Genomic DNA, 13,633 nt, shown 5'->3' on the forward strand with positions numbered 1-13,633 from the left:
AATAAAAATAATTCCTGGTCCGTCCCTCCCCGCCGCGTCCCCCCGCGCAGCCTCCGCGCGGCGCCCCACCTCCCCCGGCGCTGCCCAATCGGACGTCTGGCCGCGTGAGAATGACGGCRCGCCCGGCCAATCGGCAGCAGGGAAAGGTAGACGGACGGCCGAGGAGGCCCATCGCGACATCAAGAAGTTGGTCCCGCCCCACACTACCGGGTTGCCCTCCCGCGCCTTTGATTGACTGCCGCGCGAACCCGTCACGAAGGAATCTTAGTGAATTGACGGCTGAATAGCCAATCACTGAAGAGGTTTTGTTCTTCTCCCGCCCACTGTCGTTCTCGTCAGATTCCCGCCCCATATTGTGATTGACAGCAAKACTACCCAATGGAAAAGAAGAACAAAAATAAAAGGACAGCTCAGCTATCCATTCGGAAGCGGAAGAAGGAGGGCTTAATTTCCTCTGTCACTGTAGCGCTGAAGTACTGCCCCCGCGCTTGATTGACAGCCCCACTGGCAAATCAGCTGCTAGGGAAGGGAAAAAGACATAGCRGGGTGCAAAGGTAAGAGGGGACAGCTGGTCGCACCCTGTCCTTCCCCCGTAATGCAGCTCTGTCCAGAAGGGCCCACAAGAAAAAATAAAACACCCTTTGCGTGACTGAGGGGCGTCTCCCACCAATTAGGGAAGAACACAGGAGAGTGACAATTAACCAGCCCAATCCTGATGCAGGAAACAGAAGGGGCGGGGCGAATGTGCCCCTCTTTCCYCGATCGGCCCAAAGACGGACGGTAGCTGGAGATGGGCCAATCAGAGGCCACGGCGGGGGGGGTACCGAATCTYGGCCAATGGGAGGCGAGTCCCTAAGGGAGGCCCGTTGGGAGGGGGCGGGTGCTCAACCAATGGGCAGCGGGTGGGGCGGGGCCACCACCGCCGCCCGGGGCTGCCTAGTCACGGGCCCCCCCCCTCCCCCCACCTCCGCCTGCCTCCCGGTGCCGCCGTCTCCTCAGGGCCCCGCTGTGGGGCCTCGGGGCCTTCCGAGACCGGTTCCCCCCCCTCCACACACACACACACACACACACCGGTGTCCTGGGGGAGAAACACGGGTGAATTCGTAGCCTCTGGGGCAGCTGGTGTATTTTCCCTTTGGGTGTTAGGCTGACGAGGGATTTGGTAACAAGTGTCCAAAGCGCTAATTGTATTCATTTAATCAGGGCAAAATGGCGGAAGGAGTTCTGGGTCGTTCTGCACCTGGGTAGGAGTCTTAAGGGTTTGTCTTGCAGGAAACACATGAAGGCTAATTAGATAAATTGCGCTCTTAAACCGCGCAGGCACCCCACATGGGTTAGCTAAATCAGTGTCTGAATTGCTGTTTCAGCTGTTATCTTTTTCTGGCATAGAGAAGGTTCACCTGACATTTTGCTTCTGTCCGAATGACCTGCATGACCACAGAATTCCRGTGAAAAGAAGCTTAATGTAGGTCTTTGTGCACAGGGCTTTTTCTGGAATTCGGGCAGTGCTCTGCATATTCAGGAAAGTCCCTTAAATGTTTTGCAGTTTCTGAAAGAGGGGTAAGGATTTTTTTTTCCTTAACATGTGGGTTTTATTAGGCCTAAGTAAAAGCTGGTAAAGTAATTTGATATTGGATGTGAGGGAAGTGCAAAGTATCACCATTAATATAAACCTTTCACAGATGRCATTGTGCCATGTAGCCTGGGTTTACAGGAGTCAAGTCACTTCCTCCACTTCTGAGCTGGGAGAAGTTTCAGGAAACTGTCAGTTTAAATAATACCTTCAGATGGTTATTTAGTGCAAATTTTCAGTACTATATAAAAAAACCTCCACATTTTTTTTTTCCTCTCCTCCTGTGCTTCAGTTTTGCTTGTAGACATGTTCTTCTTTCTTGAATTAGCCCTTTCTGTGTTTTTATACTTGGAGGAGTTTCTTTCCTTTCTCTCTTTTCCATTTCCAGCTGCAAATTCTTTACCCCTTCCCTCACCCCTTCATGCTTCCACATTACTTTGATTGGGCTTCAGTATATCTGCATTTTCCTAACACTGTAAATGTGATTATCAGGAGTTCTTTGAAGAATGTGTGAGTTTTTGAGGACTCTATGTGGATTAGTTACCAAATAGGAGTGAACTGGAATTTTTATGCATACATTTTTGTCTGATATATATTTCTTTCACCAGTAGGTGGCTTTCTGTCCTTTTGTTTGCATTGTTACTATCTCAAACCCCAGCATGCAAGCACTCAAATTGAGATGGCCTCAAAGTAGAAAGACTGAGGCATGCTTATTGCATTTTGTTCTCAAACTATCTGAACAGAGAAGGATTCAGTTTACTAAAAGTACAATGGATACTAAGATTGTAATGTTCAAATTATGGATTCATTAATTGTCCATCCTTAATAGCAAAATAATCTTATCTAACAAACTACAATGCCTGTGCGTAGAGACATGCTGCACATAATTAGCTTCCACCACACTACCCTCCTCGTGTGACTCTTGTTTTTCAAAAAAAAAAAAAGGTTAAAAAAAATCCATAGTATGTTAGCTATGTGCCTACCAAAAGGCTCAGATACCATAAGGCAATAAGTACCTTGTAGCCACAACATGGCAGTAGAGGTCAATGAATTTCTGGATGTAGGTTAGGTCTGAATTCAAGAAAGAATCAAGAATATGTGGATGTGTGGTTTGGTTCTCAGTTCAAAGCCTGCAGCCTGGCTGCACCCAAGCCCTCCAGGCCACAGCTATAGGAGGAGGATGTAAAACAGTCCATTTACTCCCTTGATTTGGGGGTTGGCAGCTCCCTCAGGCTATCGCAGAGACATATTACTCTGAACGGTGCTGTCTGTTTGCTACTGCCAGGCCTGGGGATTGCCAAGGTCTTCCAGAGCATTCATGGTGGCCGTTTCCATGGCCATACCACTGAGCAATAGACCTACCCTTCAAGTAGTAAAGGGATGTTGCTTTATCTCTACGTGCCCAGAGCTTCTCCAGCACTGGATGGATCCATCGTGTATGAGCCGGTTTGTGCTGGGGGAYGGGTGAGCAGCAGCCCAAGAATTGTGTTAAGAATCTCAACCGGACCTTCCTTGACCTTTGTGGGAACGGACTCAGATCGAGGCTGGATACCAGTAATGTCAGTCAGTAATGATTTTCTGTGGAGTTCAGCATCCAGCTGTTACGAGTTCACGTTCTTCGTGCAGTTGAGCTGATCTGTGAGGCTCGCCAGCAGCTCACGTACTGTGTGGATAGTGTCCTGGAGCATTAGAGTATTGACATTTCGATATGTCTGTGTTCATGAGCACTTTTGACTTCAGTCCATGTCAGTTGGGCTAAGCCTGAGCTCCTGACCTGCCGCAGATAAGGAGCTAGTCCTTGCTGACGCCTTTGGGGCTTTTTATCTCTCTGAGTTTTTATTCCCCCTCCCCCCATTTGTATTGGTTTGAGGTTACTGGAACATTCTTATAGAAGAAAAATATTAATGCACTTGTGCTTAATTTACTGTCTCGTGCACAATGTCTTCTAACTACCGCAATTTCCGAAACAGTGTGCCTTGGCTAATCTTTTTTTTGGAAGCTGTTTTTATCCTCCTCTTTTGCTTTTTGTACTCAGATGATGGTGTATCCGGATCAAACATCTCCTACCCAGGTAAGATTGCTAGCCTTGCTATGAAAGGAAGGGCTTAGTGTGTTTTTATTTTGCAGTGCAATAGAGATGCGATTTGACAGTCTCGTGTATTTGTTACTGTCCTTTAAGTACCCTGCCTTGCCATGAATTGTGTGTAGTCATTAATATCAAGGCAAGCACAGAGAACATGGATATGCATGATATTAACTTGCATTGCTGATCTGTTTTCTCTTGCCTGTTAGTTGTATCTTGACTCGTATGAGCATTGTAAACTTTGGAGGGGAGGCACGGTCTCTGTTAAGTGCCTAACCCTCTGAGGTTTTGGCATGTGAAGGCGCTGCTGTGCTACAAAATAATAACTCAGGACAGCAGTATTTTCCATTTGGATCCTTAATGTAAATAAATGAAGTTAATGCATTGGAATTAAGGGTTTAAATATAGCCAGGAAATGTGTTTTATGCACTGATCAGGGAACATATTAGCAAATTATGCTGCAGCCACAGTATGTAACATATTTACAGTGCTGTGAAAATATGAGCTGATTAATCCTCATGACATTCTTGTGTTAACCTTTCCATTTTATAGCTGGGGAAAATGAGATCTATTTTAATATTTTGCTGGGTGTAGAGGCCTGCACAGCTATATGAGAATATGACTATTAGCATGTCCCAAGGGGCATTTCCAGGCCTACAGATCCAAGAGTTTATGTCTTGGACAACCTCTTCCTTTTATGCAGCGGTGCTGGTTTCCATTTTGAACTCCTTATGCTGGGATTTCTGCCCTTTTTCTCCTACCCCGATGAGGACATCATACAAATGTCTCCTTGTAACTCATTTCTTCCCTAATGCCTGCAAGGAATGAATCAGCAGTAACTCACAGTAACTCTTCCTGAAAAGTCCAGCTTAAGCTCTTTAAATTCATCTCTCAGGAGAAATGTATGTCCTAATTTCATTGTTATAACCTCATCCTTCATTCCTCTCCTTCTGCTGTTTGACTCCTCAGCTCCCCCCCTACCCCCCACCCCTATGGCATCCCTTCTGAAGTAGGTTTGTAAAATTAAATTCAAGGCAAGGGTGTTGTCTTTCTGATTACTTATGGATCAGAAAGAAAGCTTTGGGATGCTTTAAACATACTAAACAGTAATGGCACAAGAAGAACTATTTATAACCCCGATCAAGCAATCATCTACGTGTGCAAATAACACTAGATCTGGTAATAATCTTCAAGGGGATGACACAGAGAGATAGGTTTTTCAAGAGTCTTCAGATGTTTTTGCCAAGATCTTTCCTTGGTATATTACAGACTGTAAAACCCAGCATGTACTTTGCTTTTAGCAATAACTTTTAATTTATGAATCACATAAACCAGACTGCTTCTGGCTAGACATGCTCTGAGTGTGTCTGTGTGTGTGTGAGAGAGAGAGATGGGGTTCAGAATCAAAGTGGAGCATGGGCATTGTCTGTGTTTTGGTATGGAGACTTGAATGATGTCCAAGGAAATGTTTCTTAGCAGAAAGAGCTGCAGTTGGAAGTGGTTCTGCATAATGGAATATTACCTTGCCTACTGCTCATCCCTCTTGATGGATTTCCCTGAGAAGAAAGGTGCCAGGGCTTTTAAAGAGGAAGGAGGACAAAAAGCTGATGTTGATGGTCCCAAACTTTTTTCCAGCTGCCCTAGTTTAAATCCACAGTCATTGAAATGGATTTGATTTTGGTGCAGAATTAGATTCTTTGTTTTTTTCAAACTGACTGCAGGAGATGAGTTTGAAAGCATTACCAGTCCCCTCACATGCTTGTTATTATCTGTTTTTCACTGTGCTTTTAACAGCTTCATATCTTTCTAGTATATATCTGTTATCTACTGTTTTGCAAATGTTAACTTGTTAGCCCTTCCAGTTCCTTATAGGAATATAAATCTTATCTTTTTCTATTATGGATAGGAAAATTTGAGACATGATAAGGTGAGTTGGCCAAGGCCACGAGGTGAGGCAGAGCAGAGAACAGATTTGGGAACTTTGGGGATTCAAACTCTGACCTTAAGCCTGTGAGGGCACCCAAATTTTTATCTAAAGGCTTCTTAGTCAATTGTGGTTGTTTTGTTTACCAGAAATTCAGTCTGCTTTGATAACTTCACTGCTCTCTTGTTCTTCTCTGCCATACAGCCTTTCAAGATGTCAGCCACATGGTGATTTTTGGACTTGGCTTTTTCCTGGCATTCCTGAAAAGATACAAATTTAGCAGCACTGGATTCAATCTCCTGCTCATTGTACTTGGTGTCCAGTGGTCTGTGCTGATGGAAGGTTTATTATTTTTCTTGTTCCAAAATGAAAAGGAAGATGATCTGAAAAGGTAAATAGCCCATTTAGAAATAGGAATAATCCAGAGCTGCTGACTGTTTTTTGACAAGGATAAGGGTTCTGATATTGATCTATTTGCAAATTAGTACAGTCGTTTTGGCAGACTTTTTGGAGGGCTTTGGAGTTTTAAGTACATTTTGCTGTCTGTCATTCTCATGATCATTCTCATGATGCAGACCTGCTCTGGAATAGTTTTTTTTTCTTCTTTCTTTTATTACAGCATAACAAAAGCTACTGTGAGTATGACTACCGTGGTCATCTCCTCTGCAGCTGTTCTCGGGAAGGCTAATCCTATCCAACTGATTGTGATGACAATTGTGGAGATAGCGGCTTTCCATTTGAGCAGATGGATCAACAAGATGTACCTGAAGGTACAGTACTATCATTTCCAGGCATGTGGGGAAAGGTTTCACTGGGATTTCGCAAATGCTGCCTTTTGATAGCTTGATGTTGATGCTATGCTGACAGGAACACACCTGTGTATTTTATCTGATTCAAGTTAGACTGTGGCTATGTTTTCACTGGGAGATGAAGTCTGACTTTGGGAGCACACTTAATCACTGTAAACTCCAAAACCTGCAAACTCTACATCTACATAATTGGCTGTTTCTTGGGTTTAAAGGAAGAGCTGATGGATTGGGTTGTAGTGCATATGGCCTTCCCTATGCCTTGACCGCCTTAAACACAAGTGAGAGTCTTGACCTATGCTAAGATACTAACTGACTTTAAACTTTACCCTTTCCTGTTGGTTCAGTCTGAAAGATTTCCAGTATGAATGGTATATGAGCCCAGTCTGGACAGCAGGGTCGGACCTGCATTTAACTCACAATGTAGACATACCCCAAACCCTTTTGACATGAATTGTGTTTTTATGAACTGCATTGAGCCTAGATAAATGAGTGTTGTCTTAATGACTCATGCTTAAACTAAGTGACTATGAAAACAAATAGGGAGGTTACAGCTATGCCAGGACTTGCATCAAAGAGTTCCTGTGGCATGAAATTAGCCACAAATTTGATTATTCTATTGATACAGATTGGAGACAGTGTCGGCATGATGCATGTTCACCTGTTCGGAGCCTACTTTGGTCTGGCAGTCTCCCCCTTCTTCTCTGAGCCTTCACCAAACTCTGAGAAGAATGCAAGTACCCCAGAGTCGGATTTATTGTCAATGTTGGGTAAGGCATTCACTTTAACGTCTCAGTTGGAAGGAGAGCTTGCAGTGAGAGCATGAGGAATGCTTTTGGGGGTTAACCACAGTACACTGAAACTTTTACATCTGAAGTGCAGGTCTCAATGCAGCCAAGCATAGAAAAACTGCTGCTGTTGGTGTGGTTGGTGGTTTCTGACAATGAGTTGGTGAGTCTCAGCACGTTTCCTATCAGGCACATAAACCCCTTCTACGATGGCCATCGCTTGGTTTCCTTTTGTCAGTCTCAGCAGAGAAGCTTTGGCAGGTTTATTGTTCCTGCTCCCGGGTAAGCTGTACACTTTGGGCTTGTATAGGCATATTGGTAGGGGACCTATGTACTGAAGTTGGTGTCATTACTTGTATTTCTGTAGTGCACAGAGTTTCCAACTGGGCCCAAGGCTCAGCTTTGCAAGGTGGTGTACAGAGATATAAAAAGACAGTCCCTGCCTAAGTAATGTAAACAGAAAGATAAAAGCCCAGTGAAGGGTGGGGAATGCTATACAGACAGGCACACAAAAAGGACCTGAGTGATGATAGGCTGAATGCGTAAGAGTTCCATTTTTTTAAGAAGCAATTTGGTTTCCTTTTTATTATGACTTCTGTTACAAAACTGCCACCAGTTGAAGTAAAACTGCCACGAGCTGGACTAAGAACTTTCTGTGAAGGCCCATATAATGTAATTCCCAGTCAGTCTTCACCCAGTTTAGGAAAAGAGAAATGTAAATGCTGCTCATTTGAGTCCCCAGAGTTCTCGATCTGCTGGAGAATTCCAGGAGATCACTGTTTTAATCTAACTCATCAAGGCACTGTTAAGCCTTCATTATAATTTTAGTGCAGCTTGCTATACCCAAGTGCTTGCTATCTGAAGTAATTATATCGCTATGTCATGAATAATTCCTGAGGTAACACAGGCAGAAAGGAATGACTGAGCAGGCAAATTCACGATAATTCCTTTTTTATATCCTGCCTCTGAGGGCTGAGTGAAGAATACTGAGGTCTTCACCCTGAAAATTTGGACCCGTAATGTGAATCTTTAATTTCCGTAACTGAGTAGTTATTTGTAAGAATGTTTCAGTGGGATCAGTGGTCTTTTTTTTGTGACTGATTACCTAGTCAATGGGAATAGAAGAGTCTTAGTGTAGATCATTCTACTAGCCATCACTACTACCGTAGGTTTTGAATTGCCAAAATGGCAATTTAGTCCCGTATGTTGGTTGTGACAGACCCATCTGAAGCACACATAAGACCTTCCATTTGGTGGTATTAGACTGTGATGGCAAGGTTGTTTCTTTCGAACTTCTGGGGGCTGTAGCCTCCAAACTGATACACCTGACAAGCTTTGTCTGAGACAGATGCAGATATAGTGCTTGTTCACAGACAGATAGAATTTAGCCTTGAACAAGCCCACCACACCGACTGAGTGCTTAAACTCAGTGGACCATGTGGTAAACAGGACACTTTGTAAAGTTCTGCTAATGATCATTTGCTGTAGGCAGAAAGACAGAAACGTGGGTAAGGGGGAAGAGTGTGAATGGGAGGAGAGAGGACATAAAGAGCCAAAGGATCAGTGATTCAAAGATGGGAATATGGGTATTCTTAGAATCTAGAAAGTTTAAAAGCAACAGGGAGCAAGACGCTTGTGTTTTCCTCTTACTGATGGACATGAAGACAGGGATGTTAACTTCTCTTTAATTTTAACTTCTCTACTTTCTATGCACATAAAGCTACAGTAAATTCTAAGAGCACCTTAACACCATTGACTCTCTGAGAATATTGCATTTGAGCTTGAGATAAAATTACAGATGCTTTTTACTTAGCATGTTAGTTGCTCTAGTGAATATGCTGTAGTGAGCCTCCCAAATGCCTTTTAAGGATGAATTCAAAACACTGACCGTAAACAGCCTGCACCCACCATCTGTCTTCTTGCTTGCAGTAGAGAAGTTTGTAGGGCCAAGTTTAAAGGTATAGAATTACCTACAAATTGAGGGTACTGCTAAAGAAAAGAGAAGAAACATGTCCAGACTGTAGGGACAGACTACAAGCAATAAACTTGTGAAGAAACCAGTTTCTCAAGGGATATCCTTCATAGAAATAGCACTATACTTGCAGGAAAACAGCAGCTAGGAACATGATCTGGCTAGATAATATCACCTTGCTGGGAATCCTGTCAGTTTTTCAGACCAAATCAAGGTTAGTGGACCAAAAATCTTGTCTGAGAGGCGTGGTTGTTACCCCCTTGGTACACTGAAGGGTTCGAAGGTAGCAACAGAAACATTTTGGGAATTCAATGAGCCAGGATAAGCTTGTGCAAAAGCAGTAGCTGCCAGGGTTGGTAGAAGCTAGATTTAACCATTGTGCTTTATGGTGACATTGCCTGTGTCATTTCTTAATTGATTTGAACAAGAATATTTAAAATTTTACTGTAAGATGAAATGCACAAGGGACTACTACCTCTATGGCATGGAAATTAGAACATTAGCTATGGAAGTTGCCTAAAACCCCTTTGCAGTAATGACTGGACAAAGGAAAATAAACTGCAGCTTATCTGTGCTGTTATCTATGCACTTCCGACTACATGGAACTCAAAGTCCATGGCCTCTGGGAGCAGAGGCATAGACTGAAATGTGTTGTCGAACTCTGACTTAGTGCGAGGACACCTACTTCCCTCTGCTGGTTGGAATTTGATCTGCACACACGTGTGCATATGCACATGCAAGAAGAGTGTACACTGTCGAGCAGTTAACTTGTCTGTAGAGGATGAGACTCCTAAATGCTGATAATAAGGGCCCAGCTCATAGAAGCAGAAGAACCTGGTTTCATTCCTACTGATAGTGAAGCCGGTGTGGCTAATGGAAGTGTGACAGTGTCCATCATTTTTACAGGAGGGAAGTGAATTGTTCTTTTGGACCCTTATACTGGGGAGTAGCTATTCAGGAGATGATAACTCCTTTACAAATAACAAGACATATAAGCTGTGTATGGCTGAGCTGATGAAGCACAATCACCTTAGCTCATGCTGTGTTGCCACTGGGCTTTAACCCTTCTCTGGAGGAAACCTAGTAGAGATAAAGGGGAGTTCTGTTCTTATGATCCAGTTCATCCTCCGTCTGTCTTCAAAACTTGCCAGGAGGCAAGACAAACAGTGCCAGTTGTACCAGTAGCCAAAGAAGAAGACATTTTAAAGAGCACCAAGTTTCTTGATTGTGGTTGATACTACATGATCTGTCTTTTCTTCCTCCCTGGCTTTCTTTTATTCTCTTTTGCAGCTGGTTTTGAACAGTTGTTCCACAGTTCCATGTAAAGCAGCAGAAATTTTGGCCAAGGACATTGGAGCAAACCCCTTGCGCTTCAAAAGGATGCTTCTATCCAGCAGTGCTGAATATTCCTGACTCTCACTGGTTTCATTCTAGTTGTAGATGTTCAGTGCTATTGAAAACTTGTTTCAAAATGCCTGTACAGAATAGGCAGGATGTTGGCTGTTAGGAAGTGAACAGTGGAATTGTTCCCAGCTATGTTTAAGGGAAACATAGATATGACAAAGCTGATGTTAAAGATGTTCTTGAAAAGCATTAAGCACATCCTGCCTTGAAAGCCTTCAGTTCTTGTAAGCTCTCAACTCTGAAGGACCAGCTAGATCTCAGTACAGCTGTGCTTTGGCTATGTGTGTGACATTGCACGATACCAAGTTTCTGTGAAGGTTTCAATATAGCAATCAGATATCGGGACTGTCTGCACTGTGAAGTATTATCTGTTGTTCACAATGTGGGTGTTACAGTGGATGGAGCTTGTGAGCTGGAGCCTTCCAGAGACAGCCTATGATGGACTCGCTATGTTTGAGAGTATGTAAATAATGGTTGCTTGTCTTTGTCTCCAAGGCACTCTCTTTCTATGGGTATTCTGGCCAAGCTTCAATTCTGTACTAGCTGTGGAGGAGGAGAAGAATACTATAATCTACAACACCTACTTTGCACTTGCAGTAAGTGCTGTAACTGCCTTCGCATTGTCTGTTCTGACCACGAAAGATGGAAAACTCAGGATGGTAAGACATGAGAGAAAATCATTGCATGGAGAAACTATGTTTTTCTATTACTTTCCTAATACACTGAAAGTATGATAGCTATTAAGTAAAAATAAAGCCAAATCTTTGGCCTGACAGCAATAAGTCTCCCAAGCAGAAGACTGCAGATGTAACTTAGAAATTATGTACTCAAAGATTGTAATTCACAGGATGCAGAGGCGCAAATTCACACTAAGATCTCACTTGCATGGGAATAGCAATGTGTGATGTTGGGCTGCAATAAGACAAGCGCTGACTGACTTCTCACTCCGTGTTTTTGTTGTGTTATTTTACAGAAACATATCCGCAGTGCAACACTAGCTGGTGGGGTTACTGTTGGCTATGCGGCACACAGTATTTGGTATCCCTCAATTGCAATGATTTTGGGTTTGCTTGCCAGTGTGATCACCGTATTAGGATCTCACCATTTACAGGTAATGTTCAAAACTTGAAGTTCCTTTTTGTGTAAGATATATAATCTTCTTTTCCAATGAGGATACCTCAAGGAAAACCTTTCTTTTGAAGAGATTAGACCTAGGAAACCTGAAGTCTTTTGACTGGAGTGGGAGATTGCAAGTTGGGAGGCCAGAGTTCTTTTTCTGAGATTGACAATGTGCTATCATCAGTAAAATTGTGTTTCTATGTATTGAACTTTTTCTCCTCCCAGAGATGTTTGAATTCTGTTCTCAAGATTCATGATGCCTCTGGAGTTCATTTCACTTTTGGCTTGCCTGGTGTGCTTGGAGCTATTGCCCATGTCATCCTCTTTGTTGTAAAAAACTGGACTGATTTACAAAGGTACATCACTTCTTGCTATTAAGTAATAAACTTAGCTAATCATGAAGGTAGTGTGCCCTGAGAAGAGTTCTCATATGTACAGAAAGTCCTGCCTACATAAAGAAAGCCTGAAAGTCATCATAGATCAATCCTTTTATACCAGATAACTAAGATCATCTCTGAAGGCCAAAAACACTTTCAGAGTTGAGCAGACTTTGATTCAAACTTCTAATATTAGCTTTTGGTGCTGCTTTCTCTCTCCCTTTTTGTTTGATACTAAATACAGCAGACATAGGACACAAAGGTTGGGAATGTGCATCCTTTCAAAGAGTCATTTTGGCTTTTGTGACATGTATAGGGGGCTTGTATATTAATACAGCAGGGGCAGGGGGAAATATAGAGACAAAATTTTTAATTTCTGAACAGCGTATCTGACAAATGCTTCCTCCTCACTGAAAGCCAAAGCTGAAAAGGGCTGAGGCTCTGCTGAACTTCAGAGAGAGTTTTGTGCACTCAGCATCTCTCTCCAGATGAGGCTTTATGAGTCAGGGCAAAAATGCCAATCTGGGCATTACACTTTAGGTCATATTCTTACTGAAATGCACAAACTTAATGAAGTTTTGGTGCCACAATGATGGTTTCTAAGGGAAAAATTTATCCTTTGAAGTCTGTATTAGACTTCCAGTGAGATTCCTTAAAACTTCTAAATGCAGCTGTATAGAGATTCAAGAATAATGGGATTTTGATGTGAGATTTTGATGTAAAATGCTATATAGATGCACCACTTGAGGCAGACTCATTCACAGTCTTAATACTAAATTCAGCAACTGTCTCCTTTTCAGCCAGAGATATTTGATCATGACTGAAATTGGTACCTTCTGCCTGACCATCAGTGTGGCCTTGATATCAGGTTTTATTACAGGTCGGTATGGAAAAACATGTTTCAGTAGTATCATCTTCATTTTCTCAGAGGCAGGGGATATGCCATCCTGTTTACTTCACCTGCTACCATGCACCCTTCGCAAAAAGAGACCACTGTAATTAGGGCACTAAAGTAAATGGCTTGTTTATGTAAGAGAAACTGGGAAACATGAATGCCAAGAATTCTTCAATGCCAGGCTTTGAAGAAGAGATGTATTCAACATAAGCAAACTAGTAGCGCCATTCTTTCATTTGTGAAGATTATTTTTAACTGTAGCTTAACAGCAACTTTCAGGTTTCAGACAGGAGACATGGGAGGATGAAAATGTTTTTATATTTGGGTATTGTCTTAATGACAGAAAAAAGTTGTCTAGAGTGTTTTCCACTTTTTAGGCCGGTTGGTATAAATCTGAAAAGTTCAACTAACATCAGTAGCTCACTTACATCAGTCAGGCACTAGGCCTTTTATCGCCACTTGTTCGGGATCATCAAGACTCGTGTCCCTCATGTGACATTTTTTCTGTTTTAAGGCAACTACAGTTTTTCTGTAGCTATTAATTCTAGCTTAAATAAAGGAGAAATGGCAGATGAAAATTGTTGTGAAATATACTCTAAAATGAATTGTCATGCTTTAATTGATCGGCAACCTTTGCACTAGCTCAGGTATAATTAAGAGGTTGTGCTAATCAAGCAGGCTTTTAAGGTATC

General features: G+C 42.6%; 1 protein-coding gene across 1 annotated transcript in view; it reads left to right on the forward strand.

The window, feature by feature from the left end:
• The first annotated feature begins 3,310 nt into the window (after positions 1–3,310).
• LOC112964387 (RH-like protein) overlaps positions 3,311–13,633 on the forward strand; it is a 14,014-nt gene continuing 3,691 nt past the window's right edge. The window contains exons 1-8 of the mRNA XM_026062439.1: positions 3,311–3,644; positions 5,785–5,971; positions 6,200–6,350; positions 7,015–7,156; positions 11,046–11,209; positions 11,524–11,661; positions 11,895–12,025; positions 12,847–12,926. Of these exons, the coding sequence (XP_025918224.1) occupies positions 3,512–3,644; positions 5,785–5,971; positions 6,200–6,350; positions 7,015–7,156; positions 11,046–11,209; positions 11,524–11,661; positions 11,895–12,025; positions 12,847–12,926 (1,126 nt within the window). The 5' untranslated portion in view covers positions 3,311–3,511. The remainder of the gene's footprint in view (positions 3,645–5,784; positions 5,972–6,199; positions 6,351–7,014; positions 7,157–11,045; positions 11,210–11,523; positions 11,662–11,894; positions 12,026–12,846; positions 12,927–13,633) is intronic.

Source organism: Apteryx rowi, unplaced genomic scaffold (genome assembly GCF_003343035.1).
Source record: "Apteryx rowi isolate R43461 unplaced genomic scaffold, aptRow1 scaffold_190, whole genome shotgun sequence".
In the NCBI taxonomy this organism is placed as follows: Eukaryota; Metazoa; Chordata; class Aves; order Apterygiformes; family Apterygidae; genus Apteryx; species Apteryx rowi.